The 21,759-nt window shown below is 40.5% G+C and overlaps 1 protein-coding gene and 1 pseudogene across 2 annotated transcripts in view; one reads left to right on the plus strand and one right to left on the minus strand.

Annotated features, from left to right (window-relative positions):
* LONRF2 (LON peptidase N-terminal domain and ring finger 2) overlaps positions 1–11,285 on the minus strand; it is a 97,135-nt gene extending 85,850 nt beyond the window's left edge. The window contains exon 1 of one of the 2 annotated variants that reach the window (XM_074213795.1): positions 10,479–11,285. In XM_074213795.1, the coding sequence (XP_074069896.1) occupies positions 10,479–11,196 (718 nt within the window). In that variant the 5' untranslated portion in view covers positions 11,197–11,285. Of the gene's footprint in view, positions 1–415; positions 10,382–10,478 lie in introns of those variants that run through there. The other variant, XM_074213793.1, reaches the window with a different exon arrangement.
* A 1,423-nt stretch (positions 11,286–12,708) lies between these two features.
* Positions 12,709–21,759, plus strand: part of LOC141504839 (AP-1 complex subunit mu-2-like) — a 31,143-nt pseudogene continuing 22,092 nt past the window's right edge.

Raw genomic sequence — 21,759 nt, forward strand, 5'->3', positions numbered from 1 at the left:
TCTGCCCCAACAAAGCAGGATGGCAAAATAATTTTTCATTTTGTTTACAAACGTTCACCCTCACATTTATAAGCATTCATAAGAAAAAGGTTTCCATTATTTTTCCACTGAAATAAAGACTCTCAACAACCAGAAGTCCTGGCAGCTAAAGTATATTATATAACTTTGTGGCATTATGTAAAATGTTCCTCCTTAATTTCTGTATATAACTGAAGAACTGTTTTAGTAATTCTATAACATGGAGATAAGTAATAATCAGATTCCATAATAAACTAAGATGGATAAGTTCTATTTTTAAAATGATTAAACAAAGATGGACAAATCAAGATTGGAAAAGATAAGCTTTGCTTAATTTCTCAGCATTGGTTAATATAAGTTTGGCTTTCTTAAAATCCTAATAGAAGAAATCAATTACCTAGGGGTCTTGTTTCTCTTCTTCCTTAATTCCCAACACAGGCAATTCTCTTCTTTAAGTGGACTCTGGGCATAAATTGGAAAATTTGAGAAAAGGTAATGAATTTAGAAGCTAAGTAACACAAAAGAAAAAGTACCATATAGGAAGCAGAAGACCTCACTCTGTTATCATTATACCTGTGAGTGTTTACTTAATCTACATTTCTATTGTCTCAGCTATAAAACCTGATAAATATATTTACCTTACCTATTATCTTATGGAATTATTAATGAGTGTCAAAATAATGGATATGAGTATCCTCTGAAAAGGACCAAACACTATACAAATATGAATTATTTTGAAATGGAGACAAATAATAGGAGAAAGAATTTTTTTTCTCTTTTCCCATAAGATTATTTTTGATCACAATGAAGTTTATTTTGAATAGAGTATAGGATAAATTCTGGGGTGGGGTGCAAGGGGGGAGAGAAGGGGAAAGGCCTGGAGAGGATATTTGCTTGTCAGCTTCATGAAATTAAAAAATTGGCTAGACTTGAGAGTTAGATGGTCTGAGTTCAAACTCTGTTGAGGAGAGTTCAGAACACCCAAAACCTGATTAGATTTCTGACCCTGGGTAGATCACGTGATCTTTCTGAATCACCAATCCCCTGATGATAATAATATTTTTCTGTATACTTCAGAGGGATATGGTGAAGGGCATAAAGGTAAAGTATTAAGTAAACATCAAAGTCTTATAAAATATAATGGTAATTCATAATGTCCCATATAAATGTAGTTTTCTTATATCTAAATTAACTATAATCTGCTAGAAGATGATGATAGCAATCTGAAAATAAGGGAATAGAAAAAATGGTCTATAGGAAATCTGTTCTAGTATCATATCCTGATCAATCATCAAAGATTTATTTTTTTAAGCTTGCCTACCTTACATGTAAGATTCTAGAGCTATAAAGACAAACTAAAAACACTGTTTGGTTTCAAGGAGTTGATATAAATTGGAAACTTTGAGGGAAAAAAAGCAACCAAATTAAGTATAATATACATAAATATGATTCCACGGCTTTATAATAATCAGGGGAGCAAGGAGAGGGGGAGGTTCTAAGTAAGATACTCCACACTTAGTTATTTTTCTAATGGTGACTCTGGGGGCTTCTAAGTAGGTAGAAAGGTATAAGTTCACATAATCTTTGAATCCCAAACCTCCCCTGACTTCTCCTCTCTCTCTCAGTTCAGAATTTGCCTGATATTTTGCATAAAATATTGAAGTCATTTATTATCAACTCTTTCTTCTCTCCTCTTACTCATCTCCTATCACTCTGGCACCTCTTGCCACTTTCACCTCCTTCAACTATTTCACATTATGAGGCTGCTGTACTCATTACTGAAATTAACCTCTCCTCTTGTTCAAACAATCCCACTTTATTCTGTCCCCTTCCAACAGATTACCTCCTGTCTTCCCCACTCTAACTTATTTTCAATCTTTCCTTTGATACTGGTTCATTTCCTCCTTCTCCTTGACCTCTCTGCAATCATTGACACTACTGATCACTCTTCCTCTTAACATTTTTAAAGAAATGTCCTTAGTCAAAGAATGTAGTACCCACATGTGTTTTTAAAAATTAGTTTACTATTTGGAATTAACACAAAAACTTTTTTTAAGTTTAAGAAAAAAAATAGTGAAGAGACAGATATTAAAAAGCAAAATTATGATCTATTCTTTGTTCTTAGCCACAGGATATCTACCTTGCTTGGCCATATAGATATCAGTCACTATCTACAGTTGAGAAATATGGTAATTTTCAGAAACCAGATTAAGATTTTTACAAAGGTTTTTGAGGCACCACTCTTTCCTGGTTCTTGTCCTTCTGATTTGATTGTATCTTTTTCTCCTTTTCTAGATCCTCCTCCAGATCACAACCTCTTATATTAGGTGTCCCTCAGGATTCTGTTCTGGAACCTTTTCTTCCTCTAAACTATTTCACTTGATGATATCATCAACTCTGGTGTATTTAATTACCCTCTTTATAATAGGTGTCCCTCAGGGTGCTGTCTGGGTTCTCTTCTCCCTTGTAATACCATTTCACTTGATGATCTCATCAACTCTCATGCATTTAATTTTTATGATCTTAAAACTACCTTTTCTGCCCCAATCTTTTTGCTGACTTTCAATCTTACATCTCTAACTGGATGTCCAGAAGACATCTTAAACTCAAAATAAACTCATTTTCATATTCAGAACGGAATTCATTATCCCCCCCCCCCAAATCACGCCTTTCCCTGTTATACTATAGAGGATAACACCATTCTCCTTTTGCCTCAATCTACCAATCTAGGAGTTAAATTCCTCACTATCTCCCTCCTTCCACATCCAAACTGTTGTGAGGCCTGTTGATTTCATTTTTACAACACCTCTCCAATTCATCCACCTCTCAACTTCTAACATCTTACTTCTCACATCCTCTAACACTGTCACAACTCTGGTGCAGGCCTTAATTCCCAACACATATATTATTGCAATCATCTGTTAGTGGGTATGCCTGTTCAAGTCTCTCCTTACTTCAATCCATCCTCCATTCAAGCTACCAAAGTGATTCTCCTAAAAGGTAGGTCTGATCTTGTCAACTCCCTACTCAACTCCAGTGTCTTCCTATAGCCTACAGGAGAAAATAGAAAGTGTTCTGCTACACATTCAAAGCCCTTCATAACTTAACCCTCTCCTACATTTCCAGGCTTCTTAACATTATTCTCCAACACCTACTGTTCAATCCAGTAATGAGAGTTTCCTGTCTATTCCATCAACAAAAGTTTCTCTCCATTCTGGGCATTTTCTCTAGCTGTCCCTCAGTCCCAACTAAATTCCTACCTTCTATATGAAACCTTCCCAGGCTCTTCTTAATTGAGTGCTTTCCCTTTTTGAATTATTTCCTATTCATCCTGCATAAATTTTGCTTTGTCTGTATTTGTTTGCATGTTATCTCCCTCAGATTTTGTGTTGAGAGCAGGAACTGTTTTTTGCTCCTTTTTATTTTTATCAAAGAGTCTCTAGTAAGCACTGAATAAATGTTTATTAAATTGAATTTCTTGGAGGAGGAACCATAAGACACAGCTCAACAATGATCCTCACTTGGACTACTGCAATAGTTTAATTGATCTCCCAGTATCTTGTCTCTTTTCTCCAATCCATCTCCTCTTGCCTAAGGCAAGATGATGTCACTCCCCTACTCAAAAAGTCTTGAGCTGAATTGAAAAGAGAGTGCATTATAGATCTTGTCAGGTGGATTGCTGAAACACAGGTTTCATCTGATAGTGCAATATGAAATCTGTTAAGGGGGGAAAATATGAAATGAGGGTAGAAAGGCAGACCAGAGGCTAGACTGGGATAGTGCTTATATATTAGGCTGGGGAGTTTATATTTTATCATAGAAGCAATTAGGGGGAGGGAAGGACCCAGAAGATTTTGAAAAGATCAAGCCTAGGAAAATGATTTTGCTAGGCATATGAAGAAAGCCAAACAGAGAGAAGGATCTTGCTTCTTCAAGAAGTCAAGAGATCGACAACACATACCAATGGTTAGAGAAGTCTAAAATGAAAAATACTGAAGGTATAAATTCATCTAAGAGGAGGTAGGAGGGGGAAATACTTTAAATCTATAGCCAAGAACCATAAAAGGAGATTGTAAAGGGCTAAAATAAAACCTTGCCAAGCCAACCAACTCCCTATAACCTATAAAGTTAGAACTCTTTTAACATCCATTTAATATATGAAGGAGACTAGCAAACATTGTGGACAAGACCTGGAAAAAAGAGATCAGTCAGTAAGAAAGACAAAACTGAGAATGAATGAGGCTTAAGTTCTCTGTATTTTGCAGATGGGACCAGAACAAATGAGAATTTTGTTACTTTTAAATTTTTTAATTATTGGCCCTTTCTTTTTTTTCTGCAGTATTTTGTAGAAAACATAACTTTTTATAAGATAAGATTATTTGTCATTTATAAGGAAACAGAACAAGGAAAGTAAAAGTCTATGTCATTTTCTACCTGCAAGGTGGTCTGGTGGGAAATCAGTTTATAAAGAGGGTTATAAGCAATAAAATATCATTAGGGAACATGAAATAACTAAGTCCTGAGATTTTCTAAGGGGGAGAAGGGGTTGAGTGGACTTGGAATCATGAATGGAATGAAAACTGAATTGGCTATCAGGAAACTTCGGTTTTAGTCCCACTTTTAACTTCAGCTAGATGGGTTTTACTTAACCCCTCCAAGCTTGTGTATTCATCTGTAAAATTAATTCAATATATTTAATTTTAGCATATATTTATATAGCACTTTAGGTCTTATGAATGCTTTTCTCATCACCATGTTATGTAATTATTACTCCCATTTCAAACAGACAATCCCTGACCACATAGAACAGGAATGATACAAACAGAAATAGTAATACAAAATAACAATAATACAGAATTTATGAGAGATATAAATTAAGAGCTATAGTCAGTCTAAATAGAGTGGCACTGAAACTAATACAAACTGGGGTGGATTCGAGAGGTTTCAATGAGGGAATACTTTTTGAATGGGAAACTCATACTGACACGACGACAAAAGTCCTAGAGAAGCTGGTGCTTCAAACAGCCAATGTCATGCAACAGTAGCAAGACTATGAGATTTAAAAACTGGATCAAAAAAGAGACTTGAAGCACTAAAGAAAGCACGATAGCAGAAACAGGTGCCCTGGTTTCTGAAATTACTAAACAGTGTGCTCCAAGGACCACCTTGTACTACTAGAGTGGTTGCTCTCAGTCCTCACTTTTCAGAGTTGATAATTAATGCATCCAATGCATTGTTTAAAATTTCTAGCTTGGTATTTCTAGCTTATTCAGTTTTTTAGTTAGCTCTCTAAAATGGATAGGAGAGATTTTAAAAAGGCGACTTTTAAGAGTAGAGAAAAGCAGGATATTCTCACTATGGACAATGGTAGGAGCAAAAGGTGATTAAAGTATTAAGATAAGCAGCACTGTAGTCAGAGGATGTCTGGGTTCCAGCTAAAGGTCTGCTAGTAGGTGTGTCAACACTTTACTTCACTGGAAGGACTCAGTTTCTTATCAAAAATGGGGTGGGGGAGAGGAGGTCAAGATAGCTAAATCCCATAAAAATTTAGTAAAGCACTGAAACTGAAAACTTTACAGTAAACAATAAGTGGTACCATTTGGTTAGAGAATAGAGGGTACAGGAACAGAACAGAGTTATATAAGGTGATTGTTGGGTTTGTCCTTCATTCTCAAAGAGGATCATGACATCAGGAAGGTGATATCATTTAAGGTTTTAATAGCCCAAATGGGGAATCACATGATCAAACTTATGCTCAAGCAAACTTAACTTTGGCAGCAGTATATTGAATGGACTGCAGTGATGAAAGTGAGATGACCAATTAGGGGGCTGTTGCATGATCTAGGCAAGAGGTGAACTGAGACCTGAACTAGAGTATGGCTATTAGAGTGAAGAGAAGGGATCCAGATGCAAAAGATGCTGCAGAGGAGCAAATGACAAGATTTGACAACTGATTTGATATTTGGGGGTGATGCTGAGGTTATGAACTTAGCATACTAAAAGAATGGTGGTGCCTTTTACAGAAATAGGGAAGTGGTGGGGGAAGGGGGTGAGGTGGTTTAGGAGTAAATATGAGTTCAGTTTTTTGCTGAGGTTTCTGATGACTTCTGGACATTTGGACTTGCATACCTATCTCCACTGCCACTTTTAGAAATACATCTCCTTCTTCTAAGTCCATAGATTTTGCCATTATTATTATCGTTGTTCAATTATATCAGTTATGTCTGATTCTTCATGACCCCATTTTGGGGTTTTGTTGGCAAAGATATTGGAGTGGTTTGCCATTTCCTTCTCCAGCTCATTTTATAGATAAGGAAACTGAGGTAAACAGGATCACACAGCTAGCAAGTACCTGATGTTACCTTCGAACTCAAGTCTTCCTGACTCCAGATCTGAAACTCTATCTGTATGTAGGTTTAAATGCCAAATAAGAGATGAGAATTTTCTTCAGCAGTAAATGGGGAACCATAACAAATTTGAGGCACAGAAATGACCTGAATTAGATCTGTCTATATGGCAGATTAGTTCAACATATAAAGGAAAATAGATACAAAGGGAAAGAGAAACAATATTCCTTAAGGTCATGTTAGGAGGCTATTTTCAATAATCCAGGAAGGCTATATTAGGGTGGTAACAAATAAGAATAGAGAGCAACACATTTGTTTCTGTACCCTTTGACGGACTGGTTCTCCATTCCTATTCCTTTCTCCCCTCTCTCCCAGGTTCCGAGCACCAAAGCAATATAGATATGGGAAAGAGGAAAGTTAAATTATAATGCCTACTTGGTTTTTTTTTTAAATTATACTGAAATGCAAACATCAACAAAATACCACAATATTCAACCAAGTTTGACATTAGTCAAAGATAATAAGATTGCTTATTTTTGCCCATCTTAGACACAGAAGAGGAGCTACAAGAAATTCTTCAACCAGTTAAAATGATTGCTATTTTAATATTCTTGGATTGAGAAAACACTATGTTCCTTGTATTTATAAATCATGGCCACTGTTTATCAACTTTGTTATAAGGTAAAAAGTACCAATAAAATTTTAGTGTATTAAAAAAGTCAGGGGGCAGCTAGGTGGCACAGCGGTGGATAGAGCACCGGCCCTGGAGTCAGGAGTACCTGAGTTCAAATCCGACCTCAGACACTTAATAATTCCTTAGCTGTGTGGCCTTGGGCAAGTCACTACCCTATTGCTTTGCAAAAACCTATTAAAAAAAGTCAAAAATCTAATCTGTTTCCCCCTCCCCTCTTTTGTACTTTAAGAGTACAAAAGAAAAGATCTTTTTGCCTAGATGATCAAGGAAGGTGTTGTGTAAGAGGTAGGATCTGAGTTTTCCCTTGAACAACAAATAAATTTTAACAAGTGGAAAGAGGAAGTAAGGGGAAGAATGATATACAAAGGCAAGAAGATAGGAAACATCAGTTAATTTGGTGGCAAGCTTAGAAGTCAGCTGGGCCTTGTCTTCTTTTAGTGGGCTAGAGCACAGACACTAGCAGTCATCCTTCCACAATAATAACTTTCATAATAAATTTAATGACTAAGAGATGTGATTTTTTTAATATTTTAAATAAAGTTACATTAGGCAAAGTCAATTTAAAACTCATGAAAGCAGATACTACTGTAGTGACCATTAAGCCCTTATACAAACAATAATTTCCCAAAGTGAAAAGATGGCATTTTTTTCTTGAATAATTTAGCCTAAATTGGGAGATTTTTGAGAATGGGAGAGGGATTGGTGGGAGAGAAAAGAAAGTTCACTTTTCTTTTTCAACAGAAGCTGTAATATAGAATCACACTACCTCTGTGTCATAGACTAAATAACTACTGATTTTTGCTTTAAAAAACTTTTAAATGCCAAAATATCAAATTTTTAAAAAAGATAATTCTATGATTTTTGATGTAACAAATAACACTGGAAAAAAGGGTTATGTAAAAAATGTGATTTTCATGTGAAAAGATCTAAAAGATTTAGAAGTATAAATGCAATACAAGTCTGTAACAGCAGGACAAATAAGTTCAAAAAACTATTATGATTTTTCGCTGCATTAGGGAAGCATATTACCTAGTTTAGAAAAGTTAACAGGTCAGTAGTCAGTCCTCTGCTTGTGAATACATTTGTACTACTGTGTTCAGTTCTGAATGCTTCAGAAAATGGACCTCAAAAATCATGCTTTTTTCTTTGTTTAGTCCTTTCAATCATGTCCAAATCTTTTTTGACTCTATTTGGAATTTTCCTGATAAAAGATATTAGAAGGTTTGCTATTTCCTTCTCCAGCTCATTTTACTGATGAGGTAACTGAGGCAAACAGGGTAAAGTGACTTGCCCAGGGTCACACAGCTAGTAATTGTCTGAGGCCAGATTTGAATTTAGGTCTTCCTGATTCCAAGTCTGGCTGTATATATCCACTGGGCCACTTTGATGTCCAAAATCAAGATAGAATGTTTAACCTAAAGAGAAGGACCCCCCCCCCCCAATTTAATCACACAACTAATGGATTGTCAAAGTGCTGGGTTGGAAGTAATGAATAGCAGCTATGCTCTTGGGAGAGATTTTCTGATTACTAACCAGTCCCAAAGTGGAACATTTTGACTGATGTCCTAAGATACCACAAAGTGGTAGGAATTTGTGGCAAGGGTATATCCCCCTTATCACAGCCTCTAAAGTCATCCTTAATTCTTCACATTTCTGTCACACCCATATCCCATCAGTTGTCAATTCTCATCAATTCTATCTCCACATCTTCCTTTTCTTCCCAATTTCTTGGCCACAACTCTAGTTCTGGCCCTCAACACCTCTATGTCAATAGCTTCCTAATAGGTCTCTCTACTTCATTTCTCTCTTCTCTAACCCATGAAGCACTCAGCTGCCAACATAATATTCCTGTCACAGTGGTCTTCTGCTCAAAAAACTCCATTAGTTCTAGACTTATTAATACTCTGTTCTCTTTCTACAACCCAGTCCAACAGGTCTATGTGCTGTTTTTCATTCATGACAGGTAAGCATGCTAGCTCCTGCTTTTGCACAATGATCTCACATCTCAAATGTGTCTCCTCCTCACTTTTACCTCTTAGGATCGTCAAATTCTTTCAAACCTCACTTCAATGACTACTCTCTAAAGGAGGTCTTTTGTCATCCCCTTAACAGTGAGTCTTCTCAGTCCTGAAATTACCCTGTAAGTATGTGGGAATGTACATTTTCCTGCCCCTCCCTTCCTTCTTAAGATTCTTTAGAACTGTGACTTATTTTTCTTGGTCTTAAGACCAAGAGCACTTAGTATAGTGGCTGCCACACAGTAGACACTTAATGAACATTTCTTGTTAAGACCAGGTCCTTAAGATCTTTTCAAATTCTGAAATTCTGTAATTAGCCATGACTGTTATCCTTTTAGTACACCTAACAAAAATACCCTCATATAACCTCTTGATTAAGAGATGATTTTTTTTAGTAGAGAACAAGAATTGTTTGCTCTTTGTACCCAATGAATCTAACATATTTAGCAAGAAACAAAATTTCAATAAATGCTTGCTGAGTTGAAAAATGCACTCAGGAAAGTTTGTTTTAATTCTCCATTTTAATACATTTACCAAAAACAACACTCTAAATCTTGTCACGAGAGAGTTATTTCAAGAAGAAAGCCCACAGCCTCCAGTATCACAGTTGCCGGTAGGTAAGGCTTTTGTCCAAAATTAAGTAAAATACTAAGTTTGGCAATAAAGTAATTACTCCAGAATAGGAGGCTTGTGCCTATCACAGATAGTTGGGGGGGGGGGGACAGGGAGAGAAACCTTCAATTTATTCTTCTCTTATTCACCACTCCCCCCCATCAATCCAGCGAAGTCTAAAACCCCTACAAAAAAGTTTTTTTAAAATAAATTTAGGAAGACATAAGTTATTTAAAACACTCGAGGAGGTAGTGGGGAAAGAAGGGAGTAGAACAAGAAGACAAAGGAAACAAAATCCTAGATCGGAAAGTGTATGTCACACTCAGCAAATCTAAAGCTGGAGCAGAAGGCAGCGTGTTTATTTGCATTTTCCGGCACGACTCGTAAAGCACTCCGATTACAAAAGTAGGTCACATCGGCACCCTCCCCCTCCAGAGGCAACAGCTGATACAGGAGGAAAAGTTCTACTTCAGCAAGAGCTCCGGGAAAGACTCGGCCGTAATCGATGCGGCAGCCGGAGAAGCTGAGGGAGAGACCCTGAAAGCCCAGCTCCGACAGGGGTTGGGGGCAGAGCGAGGGGAGGGGGACAGGGGGCGAGTCCCCAGCATGGCACAAGGAATCTGCCCCCGAGTGGGGCTTGGCCGCTCAAAGTTACCCACGAGGCCGTTTCCTTTGTTAAACAAAGGTTATTCCTGGGCTGATGCCCGGGTGTGTGCAGCGGCTTCTGGGCAAGCTTGGGGCCGCCGGGCCCCGGGCCCCGGGCCCCCGGGCCCCCGGCGCCCCCGGCGCGCAGCTCCAGCGCCTGGTCGTACTTGTGCAGCGCCGCGTCCAGCTCGCGCTGGCGCTGCAGGCTCTCGGCTTGGCCGGCCAGCCTCCGCACCCGGCTCTCCGTCTGGAAGCACTTCTCCAGCAGGTTGCCCAGGACCACGTTGACTCGGGACGGGCGGCTGTCCCTCCGGCTGGGCGGGGCCTTGGCCCCGGGGCAGCAGGGGCCCGGCTCGGCGCAGCGCCGGCACAGAGTGTGTCCGCAGCGCAGGGTCACCGGGTCGCAGAGCAGGAGCCGGCAGCGCGGGCAGCGGAACAGGTCCTGGGCGGCGTGGGCACCGGGCGGCTCGGCCCCGGCGCCCCCGGGCCCGCCGCCTCCGCCGCCTCCGCCGGCCGCGGCCGGCTCCCAGGGGGGCAGGCGCAGCTCCTCGCGGATGGCCCGCGCGCAGCTCTGCACCAGCTCCTCCAGCTCCTCGGGCCGCAGGCTGCCCAGGCGGGCGGCCACGCTGTACGAGTCCAGAGCGTCGGCGGCGCGGCCGGCCCGGGCCAGCGCGTCCGCTCGCCGCAGCCACAGGCTGCGCTCGGGCTGGGGGAGCTCGGCCAGCCGCGAGCCGTACAGCTCGGCCGCCAGCTCGTAATTGCCGCCGCGGAAGGCCTCCTCCGCCACCGCCAGCGGCTCGGGGCACGGGGCCCCGGAGTCCGGGCCCGGCGGCGGCTCCGTCCGGCCCGGCTCGGTGCCCATCCCCGCGGGGCACAGGCGCCCCTCACGCCATGGTCGCGCGCGCCGGGAGGGTTCGGAGAAGGGTGGGGACGGGGGGGCGGAAGAGAAGAGAGGGGAGGCGGGAGGACGGGGCGGACGCCGGGCCCCGGGCGGCGGCGGCAGAGGCGGCAGAGGCGGCGGCGGCGGCGGCGGCGGCGGGGCTACCGGCCGGGCGGGGGGCTGCTGCCGCCGCCGCCGCCGCCGCCTCCGGTCAGGGGTCCCGGCGGCAGCGCGGCGCCCCGAGCCGCGGCGAGGACAGCCGGCGGCGCTGGCAGCGGCCGGGCCGGGCCATCAGAGCGCGGAGGGCGGCGGGGCTCCCCGGCGGGGCCGCATCGCCCCGGTCCAGAAGAGCGGGACCGGCGAGAGACGGAGCGGGGCGCCCCGCCCTGCGAGACGCTCTCCCTCGGGGCGCCGGGCGCAGCCTCCGCCCCGGCCCAGCGAGCGCCCGGGGCGTGTGCGTGCGGCGCCGGACCGGACCGGCGAGCGGAGCGGAGCGCCCGAGCCGCCGCGCACGCACTGCCCCGCCGCCGCCGCTCCGACTGCCGCTCCGCCCGCGCGCCGAGACCCCACCCCCAGCCGCGCGCCCAGCCCCTCCCCCAGCCGGCGCGGGGGCGCGCGGGCCCGGGGACGCGCAGCCCCGGCCCTCCGCACGCAGGCGCGGCGCGGCCCCGCCGGGCGGGGATGCCGGAGTCCCCGCGGCCTCCCGGCTGTCCCGGGGTCGGGCCGGGCCGCTGCCAGGCTGCCTGCCCACCCTACTCAGGGCGCCCCGCTCCCTCTGACACCCCGTGCCCTCTCACAAGCGGGAGCCCCGCCCTCCGGGCGGCAGGTAACCCCAGACTCCCCCCGCGCCGCGGGCTCTGGCACGGAGCTCGGGAGCCACGTGAGAGCGAAGGCGGCGGCGGTTATTGGCGCGCGCCACCCCCCCCCCCCCGCGTAACCGACCCGCTTATGTAATCCGAGTGCGTTGTGTAACTGCGACCCTCCCCCACCTCGGCCTCCTCGCCAACTCCCCGCCGTGCCCCTCCCGCCCGGCGGCGCTGCCAGCCTCCGAGCCGCCCAGCCACGCCGGGGCCGGAGCACGGGCTCCCCAGCACGCGTGCACACGCGCAGACACGCACGGCCGCGCGGGGACCCTCCCAGGAGTGGCCAGGTGTGGGAGGCGCCCCCCGGCCGCAGGAGCCCACCCCGGGGAACTTGGGTGGCCCCCGTCCCCACGGCGCGCGAGGGTGTGCGCGCACACACTCCGACTTTCTCCCATTGAAACACACCCACACGCGCGCGCGCGCTGTACTTTCCCCCCCAAATCGCGGCGAAACGGCGTCTGGAGCGCGAAGTCGGGGAGCGAGGAGAAAGGGCAGGACTTGCATTTCGGGTTTCATTGTTCAGCTTGAGGCTGGAGAGGCTGAGCAGGAGGAAAAAGTTAAAGGAGACTGGATCAGCAGCGTGTGGGGGTGCACGCGTGCACCGTGTGCCCTACTCATACACCACATAGATATGTATCATACACGCACATGCGTCTCTCCACACGGACAGGCGCCTTTCTCTGTAGGCATACGCACCGAGCACACGCCTAGCACAAAGAAAGGAAAGATAATAAAGCGCCTGCCTTTCAGGAGCTCCAAGTGGAGAGACTACAGACAAGTAAGAATAAGGGATGTGCTAGAGAGCCAGCTAGTTCTGACTGGATTGTAAGATTGTTGGGTTTTAAGGGTGAGTTGACACCTCAGAAACAGATGGATCACGGTTTGAATATATTTTGTAGATTGTCTAGGCTTTAGAGAATGAAGGACAAAATATCAGTACATTAAACTTAAAACTCTGTGTGTGTGTGTGTGTGTGTGTGTGTGTGTGTGTGTGTGTGTGTGAGAGAGAGAGAGAGAGAGAGAGAGAGAGAGAGAGAGAGAAATGGAGAGCCCTGAACAGTGATAGGGAATGGACTTGCGATTTAAGAAAGTCCCACTTGAGCCTCCCACTATCAATGCAAGTCACCCGACCCTGCAATTTATGGAGTTGAAGGAGTTTTTATTCTGCTTGTATGGTCATTAACCCTTTGACATTCTGATGAAGTCTCAGATGCATAAAGTACATAGGATTACAAAGAAAAACCAATGATGCTGAAATATTGTTATTAAAAATAAGAAACATATTCTTAGGGAAATATGTTAAACAAGATTATACTTGTATAATCTATATCAGATTGTTTACTGCCATGGGGAGAGGGGAGGAAAGGGAATGTGGTAGAAAAAATGTGGAATTCAAAAGCTTGTAAAAAGAATGAATGTTGAAAATTATCTTTGCATGTAATTGAAAAATAAGTAAATAAAATTATAAAAAGGTTCTCTGGTGAAAGTTTTTTTCCACTTAAGTTTTCATTTAACAGAGAAAAGTCAAGTAATGAGTATTTCTATAGCATCAGCAGCAACTGACACCTATTACTTGTCTGCTTTCAAGAAGGAAATATAAGTAGCAAAATTCTATATTAGCATGCTTTGTATGCTATGCCTTTAAGAAGCAGGGAAACAGAAAGATCCAAAAATAGTGTTTCTCAAAGTAGAGTCCTACAGTAAGTTTAGAAGTTTCTAAATGAAAAGGAAAGAGAGGTAGAAGTGAAAAATACAGTTTACAACAAAATTAGGAATAAATTGGAGGGTAAAGGAAGTAAATCTTGATAGAACTGAAATACTGTGAGGAAGTGAGAAGTGTGAAAAAAGTACTAAAATTTCCTCATTTTAATCAGGAATTAAGTAACACTGTTGTAAGAAGAGAGAAAGAAACTACTACTGCCTCACAGAATCTTGGAGTAAGAAATGTTAAGAACCTCAGAGGATACCAATCTTCTCTTAATAGAGAGGAAATTGAGTATCTAGTGTTACACAGTTAAAAAGTGTCTGAAGTAGCTTTTGAGTCCAGGTCTTGCTGATTTCAAGTCTATTAGGTACCCTATCCTGTTCTCCCTTGCCCTACATTGCAATACACATCCTTATGAAGTAGAGGGTTTGAATTCAGGAAACTTGTTCCTCTTCTTTTTTTCTTTTTTTTTTTTTTTGTGATTGGATCTTGCATTCCAAAAGTACAAAGAAAACTTTGAGCAGGGTTTGGTCCATGTTTCTGTTCAGCACACAGTGCAATATTTTGAATCTTGAAGGAAAAAAAAAAACATGATAAAGCTTCATATTCTATAAGCTTAGAGTTTGTAACAATTTATATAATGGAATAATTTTGCTGTTCCACTATGAGTAAAAGATTTTATTAATAAAGTGTACTAAATTAATAGCTTAAAATGTACCAAAAAGCAAAGATGAACAGCAAATTGATTTTAAATATCACTTGAAGAATATTTACATATAAAAACAAATAGGCTAATAATGACTAAACAATACACAGACCAGTTCAAAGTTTTGAAATCTGCCAGTTGCATGGAGTCTGCTCTGTTCACCCCTAGTCTGATCCTTGGTTTATATTTAGGAGCAATAAAACAAATTTTCACAAGTATCCTTTAACTCAATCTGTTCAGTAATTAAATTGAATTTTCAACAAGGATAGGCATTGAGGATACTCCATGCTGATTCAGGTGAAATTTTCTTGCTTAAGTTGTCCATTGTTTTTCCCTCAACCAAGTAACAGCTCACCTGGAGTTCCTTCTCTTGACTGCTTTGTACTTACTGGACCAGGAAATGATGTCAACAGCCTGAGCTTTTAGTCCCTTGAGCCAACCAAGTCTTGAAGATGGTCTTAATATCTTTTAAGGAGTAAAATAAACAAACTGGTTTATCTTTCCTAGTACCATATTTTCCCAAAAATAAGACTGGGACTTAGATTAATTTTTGCTCCAAAGGATGCATTAGGGCTTATTTTCAGGGGGATACAGTTTTCATGTAAAACAATCTACATTTATTCAATTTTTCATGTACAAAAGTCTACATTTATTCAAGTATGGTCATATTATCTTCTGGAACATTGTCATAACTCTTCAAACCCCGAATTCTGACCTGAATTTCTTGCAATTCCATTTCCTGTAGAACCTTTGATCCCAATCATTCATGTCCAGCAATAGAACTCTCCTAAAATGAACAGTTTTTCTTTATGCTTGTAGGGCATTGGCAACACAACTCTCGGTGTCCCATGAATTCTTCATCCAAGCCATGAACTTTTGCAGACTAAGCTTCATGAATTTTCTACACTGATTTCTCTCTATTCTATTTTCAGTGTACTTTGATTTCCATGGCCTAATGATCCTTGAATGACTTGTTTATTACAATATGAAGAATCTGGAGATAGACAGTCATTCCTGTGGGAAACATTATTTAATCTCTTCTCTCTGCAAGGAAGTTCTTGTCTTTAACTCATGAGTGCTGACTGAATCGTGGCTTAGCAGACCTCTTTGGCCACCTTACCAAAAAGTGGCATTAAATCAACCCTCTTCCTTATAACTGCTTGTGTGTACTAGGCTTTTTTGATTTCAAGAACATAGATGCTTGAACTTCAATCTTATCTTTCTTGCCCTTAGTGATAATTAGAGATAGGACTTTCTTTTCATTCAGATGTTATCAAGTGGGCATGTGTATTCATTCATTGTGTCTGTACTACAATTATCCAGCAATAAGTTTGGGGTTCATGCCTGTTTACGTAGGCATTTACCCCTTGTCCAAAGTTACCCACTTGAGTATTTACAAATACTTAGTTATAATTTATATTATCTATTTTGTAATTTATACTTATATATTTATACTTAGTTATAATTTATATTATTAAATTATATTATTTATAGTATTATATTGTTATATGATTAATTTTTTATTATTTTATATTATCTATTTATTAATTTACATTATCTATTTTAAACCTTCATGTCAATAATAACATTTATATGTAATTATATGTGAACATTATTTTATAATTCAGTACATTCATTATGGGTTGTAATGGACATACTGGCTGTCCATCTGGCTGACGGTCTTAACTGGGGCTTTTTTTTGGGGGGGGAAGGGTTTATATTACAAGCATCCTAAAAAATCATGCTAGGGTTTATTTTCAGGGAAATATAGTTAAGTAAGGAGAGATGAAAGGAAGAATTTATTAACTGCCTACCATGTGCCAACATATTATTTGATCCTCACAATATCCCTGGGAGGTGGGTGCTATTATTAACTCCATTTTACAGTTGTGGAAACTGAGGCAGAAGTAATTTGGCTAGTGTTATAGTTTGATGCTGAATTTGAACTCAAGTCTTCCTGAATTTGGGTTCAGCACTCTATTCACAGTGAGGATGGAATGGAGGAGTAAGAAAATACCTATAGATACATGCTTACCATATTGTTCCTGGAGGCTTTATAAGTATATGCAAAAAATGCCAAATGCGGACTCCACTGTCTGAAGATGGTATGACATCTTAAATCTTTCAAGTAGGGCATCTCCTCTAATAGCTTACTCTCAATTTATAAAACTTGATTGGAATGAATTAAGGCAGGGAAATTTTACACAAAGAAACATTTCTCTCATAACCTTTGGAAACAATAACAAAATGGAAGGAGTCTGATTCCCTCTTAGGGAGATACTTATTGCATACATTTAACATCACTTTTAACCTTTAGAATCTTTTCCATACCAGAGCCAAAGTGTTTGATACAAGTATCCAAAAATCATCACACAGAGTTGTCATATTTTCAGAAAAGATGTATGTTTACCATCAGAAGGGATGAACCTCTTTTCCTGAGGGTCATACTCTTTACCCTTGGCCAGTAGTGCTTCTAATAGAACTTGACTCTGCAGCTAAGTTCACCTCCAGTCAAACTTGTTTATCAAAGCAGGAGTATTGACTCAAAGCTCACAATTTACTTCATCTTATCAGCAGCACACTATGAGATAAAGTCCCAGACTCCAGAATATATTTCCCTGCATGATAGACCCTTTTCCTTTCATGTCATAGATTACCTTTTCTCCCTTTGTGGGGTTTACCATGACCTCTGACTTAAAAGTCATAAGGGACTTGGCCACATTGATCTTCCTTGACTGGTAGTACACACTGAATTTAGGGTTGGCTGGTGGCATCCTAGCTAGACTATAGGTCAGAGCATTGTTGTTAGTCCTGAAATCAAGATACACATGTAAATAGTCTTTACTTTAGGCCAAGTACTATATTTTATGCATGAGGCAGATAAAATAGATTTCTGGTATCCATAGTCCTGCTACAAATTACCCTCTGGTCACCTAGGTAGTATCAGTATATTATCTCCAATTTATTCTGTATTTTTGTTTGTCCAAGTTTGTTTTCCTGTTGTCTTCCCTCTTAGACCGAGCTTGAAAGCAGATACTATTTTTTACCTTTATTATATCCCCAGCTCTTGACACAATGCCTGCCACATAGCAGACATTTAATAAATGTTGTACTTGATTTGACTATGTATATAAATATGTATGCACATATATACATACATATATATATATATATATATATATAATGAAAAAAGGACAAAGGATTTGCTTGGAACAATAAAAGTAAACAGTGCTTTGTGTATAAGACAGTTAACCAAGTTCTTAAAGTATCCTCATGATTTTCAAAAGTTGCCTGTAATCTAGTCAAGATTGTGTCCTTCAACTCTTATGCTACTTGTTTCTCTGTATTTCCCAGTATGATAGTAGAACTTCTGACATTCTCATAAAAGATGTATACTGTCAGAATGGTTGAACCTATTTTCCTGAGGGTCATGTCCCTTCCTCTGGGCTGTTAATTCCTCTAATAATAACTTTATTCTACAGCTGATAGAGCAGTTTTGCAATGGTAGCATTTTGTTGTTTAGTCATTTCAATTGTGTTTGGCTCTTTGTAATCCCATTTGAGGTTTTCTTGGCACAGATACTAGTTGTTTTCCCATTTCCTTTTCCAGCTCATTTTACAGATAAAGAAACTGAGGCAAATAGGGTGAAGTGACTTGACCAAAATCACACAGTTAAAGAGTGTCTGAAGTCAGATTTGAACTCAAGAAAATGAGTCTTTCTGACTTCAGGGCCAGCACTCTATCCACTGCATCATCTCTCTGCCCTAAAGGTGATAAAAATCTTTATAAATTTCTAAAAATAACAGCCAAGCGCTGGAAATGATTTCAGTTCCTTATAATCCTTTTGACATGACCAAGTGATAAGCATTTCCATCTTCTTGGGATCAATACTTACTCTCTGTTGAGATACAATGTGATATATATTTGACAGAAGCACAGCAAAACTGGCACTTGTTAATTGATTGTTTTAAATCAGCATTCTCCAGCTCATCTATTATGTTTAGGTGTCTTTCTTCATATTCTTCCAATGTCTTCTTCCATATCAATAGTAATTCAATTCCCTCAAAATAATTTTCATGAACTAATAAAAATGGACAGACTACAAAAATCCCTTGGAATATGTATTCAAATTGATAGACTTCCAGTAGACAGATGAAGGCCATCCATTCCTTATTTTTTTCTACCATTGGAATTTGATACTATCTTCTGCAACGGTCCAAAAAATGAGACTAACTTACTTCTCAGCATATAATCCAAGCTATACTGAAGTCATGGCACTCTGCATTGGTTCAAATTTGTCCTTTTATTTAGAGTTCAGTGGTTCAAACACATCAGAACCATCCTACTTATTTTCCATTCTACCACTATGGGAGAGATGTACATACATGAGACAGCTTAGTAATGTCACTAACAGGTTTTCTAGGTTCTCCATCTTTGAGATCTTCTAAGACCACTTTCATAAAAGTTAAAGAAGAGTAATGGAATGTGGATCATGTATTACCTCAGTGCATATATGCAGGGCAAACGCCTTGGTTCCTATGCTTTGTTCCTCCTTAGTCTTTCCATCACTCAGGTCTCTAAAATATTCTGGCTTTACCTCCAGAGTGTAAAGTTCACCATGTCCCTGGGATTCCAGATTTTTTGTTTTTTGTTTTTATAATTTTCTGTGTTCTCTTCTAAAACTATGTTCTAGTCTACTAGAAATGTCTGTACAGTATACATGTAGGGTCATAGTATATAGATATTTGAATTATCAGGTTATGGTCTGTATAGAGTAAATTATAGTCCACATAGAAACCCCATAAATTTAACTGCATTTGATTATACCAGAGCTGCATTGTCTATCATCTTGTTAAATATAATTTCACTGGAAAACTTCAAATATATTATGACAAAACTCTAGCATGGGTTGTTCATTCTTATTCAAGTCATAAGTGGCTCAGCCCTCTTCTATGTTCTAGAGCAGATGTGTCCAACTCACAGCCTGTGGGCCACATGCAGCTCTCAAAGCCCATTCATGTGGCATTATTACATTTTATTATTATTATTATACTTATTGATAATAGAGATTACATTATAGTTATAAATATTAAATTCTTTATGTGGCCCATGACAAATTTTTTGTTGGACAACACAGCCCAGAAGAGCTAGAAGGTTGGACACTCATGCTCTAGAGCATAGAAATATATGCCCAAGGTTTCTTTATGAAATGGATAGAATACATATAGTTCAGAATTCAGAATAGTATCACACTTTACAGATTCATCCCCACTGTCAGTTCTACACAAGATCTTATGAATCTATACAAAAAGGATCCAGAATAGACTGCAGAGGCAATGATTAATTTCTTAGGGACTTGGGTCAGTATTTGTTCCTAATCCCTTTCCTGTTTTTCTGACAGTGGCAAATCAATGCTCCATTCTTCTTTCCAGGCATCTATGTTCATTTCATCCACACCACCTGACCTCTTCTAATATATTCCAATCCCAAAGCAAATAACTTTGATTTCTGAACCTAAACCTCCTTGACCCAATGGTAGAAGTTACTGGATAATTAATAAATAGTCTGTCAGACATCAGACTTAGACTGAATATTTTAATTATGATCTAATCATCTTTGGGTTAACCTTTGTTTTGACATTTGGGTTTTTTTGTTCTTGTGGGGTTTTTTTGTTTTCTTGTTTTCATTAGCCTTTATTTTCATTTTAAAAACCTGTACCTAAGTGGATCACTTGGGAACTTAGGTGACCAACATTCTCCCTTTGTCCATATGCTCTGTTTTCACTTATCTCCTGGATCAGATCTGAGTAATGGGAAACTGTGTCCCTTGCTGAGGCTGCTATAGTTGCCACAGTAACATTTCATTTGGAATCCCCTTGATTTAACATTTAGCACAGTGACACACAGTATTTTATAAATATTTTTCCATTTCATTTCATTCATCCCTTGATTTATACTTAAAGTGGTTTGTTCTTCTATAAACCATCATAATTTTTTTAAATCCACATCATCTTTCCTTTTGGAAGATAGTCATTTCCTCTGTTCTCTCAAGGTCATCAAACCATCTGTCCAATTCCTCCAAACATTTATGCATCAACACCATTTAAGCTTTAACCCATTAACCCTCTTCAAGGAGCAATTACAGTCAAAGGTTAGTGTCCCAGTTCTCTTATAATTCCTCACATATCTCTGCCTCAAGCTCCATCAATATCTGCATCATAGCTATGACATGTTCCATCTATGACTGAAAAGCTTCTTCAGATAACCAGACACATTCACCTGAAAGTAATTATAATAGTCTATTAAGCAGTTCCATAAGTTGTATTACTTGCTCTGAAGTGTGTACCAAAGACCTAAGCCCAGGCCTCTTTTGGCACTGGTCTCGAGTTGAAGGGGGTCTTCCATTCTCCAGTAGTCTCTTTGCATCTGCCATAATTCACTACTCTTGTCTGAAGGTCCTCAACTTACTAATATATTTTGGCCAGAAGTATAGCATTTCTTAACATGAAGAATTGTTAACCCTTGAAAGTAACATTGGTTGTAAAACACCTCACATTGGCTCTTATTCATGAAACTATGAAACTAAAGTGAGAAACTGGATTTTTTTTATTTTTTTCTTTTTCAAACAAAAAATGCTTCCCTTAATTTTTTCTTTTTTCTTTTTTTATCTTAATAGTATCTTAGTTTTTTCCAATTACATGTTTATATAGTTTTCATATTTGTAACGTTGTCTCCCTTTCTCCTTTCCCTCCCCACTCCCCATTCAGCAGGCAATCTGATGATATAGGCTATACATGCACAATCATGTTAGACATTTCCATATTAATCATGTTATAAAAGAAGTATTAGAACAAAAGGGAAAAAAACACAAGAAAGAAAAAACAAAAAAAATCTAAAAAGTTAAACTAGTAGGCATGGATCCACATCCACATGGAGTCTGAATGCATTCCATCACAATTCATTTGGAATTGGCTTTGATCATTCTATTGCTGAGAAGAGTGTTCTATCATAGTTGATCATTATACAATGTTACTATTACTTTGTACAGTGCCCACTTCATTCAAAAATTCAATTCATGTAAGTCTGTCCAGGTTTTTCTGAAATCTGCCGGCTCATCGTTTCTTGTAGAACAATACTATTCCATTACATTCATGTACCATAGTCATTCCCCAATTGATGAGCATCTCTTCAATTTCCAATTCTTCATCACCACAAAACAAGCTGTAATATTTTCATACATATGGATCCTTTCCCCTTTTTAAAATGATCTCT

The sequence above is a fragment of the Macrotis lagotis genome, chromosome 1 (assembly GCF_037893015.1).
Source record: "Macrotis lagotis isolate mMagLag1 chromosome 1, bilby.v1.9.chrom.fasta, whole genome shotgun sequence".
Taxonomy (NCBI): domain Eukaryota; kingdom Metazoa; phylum Chordata; class Mammalia; order Peramelemorphia; family Peramelidae; genus Macrotis; species Macrotis lagotis.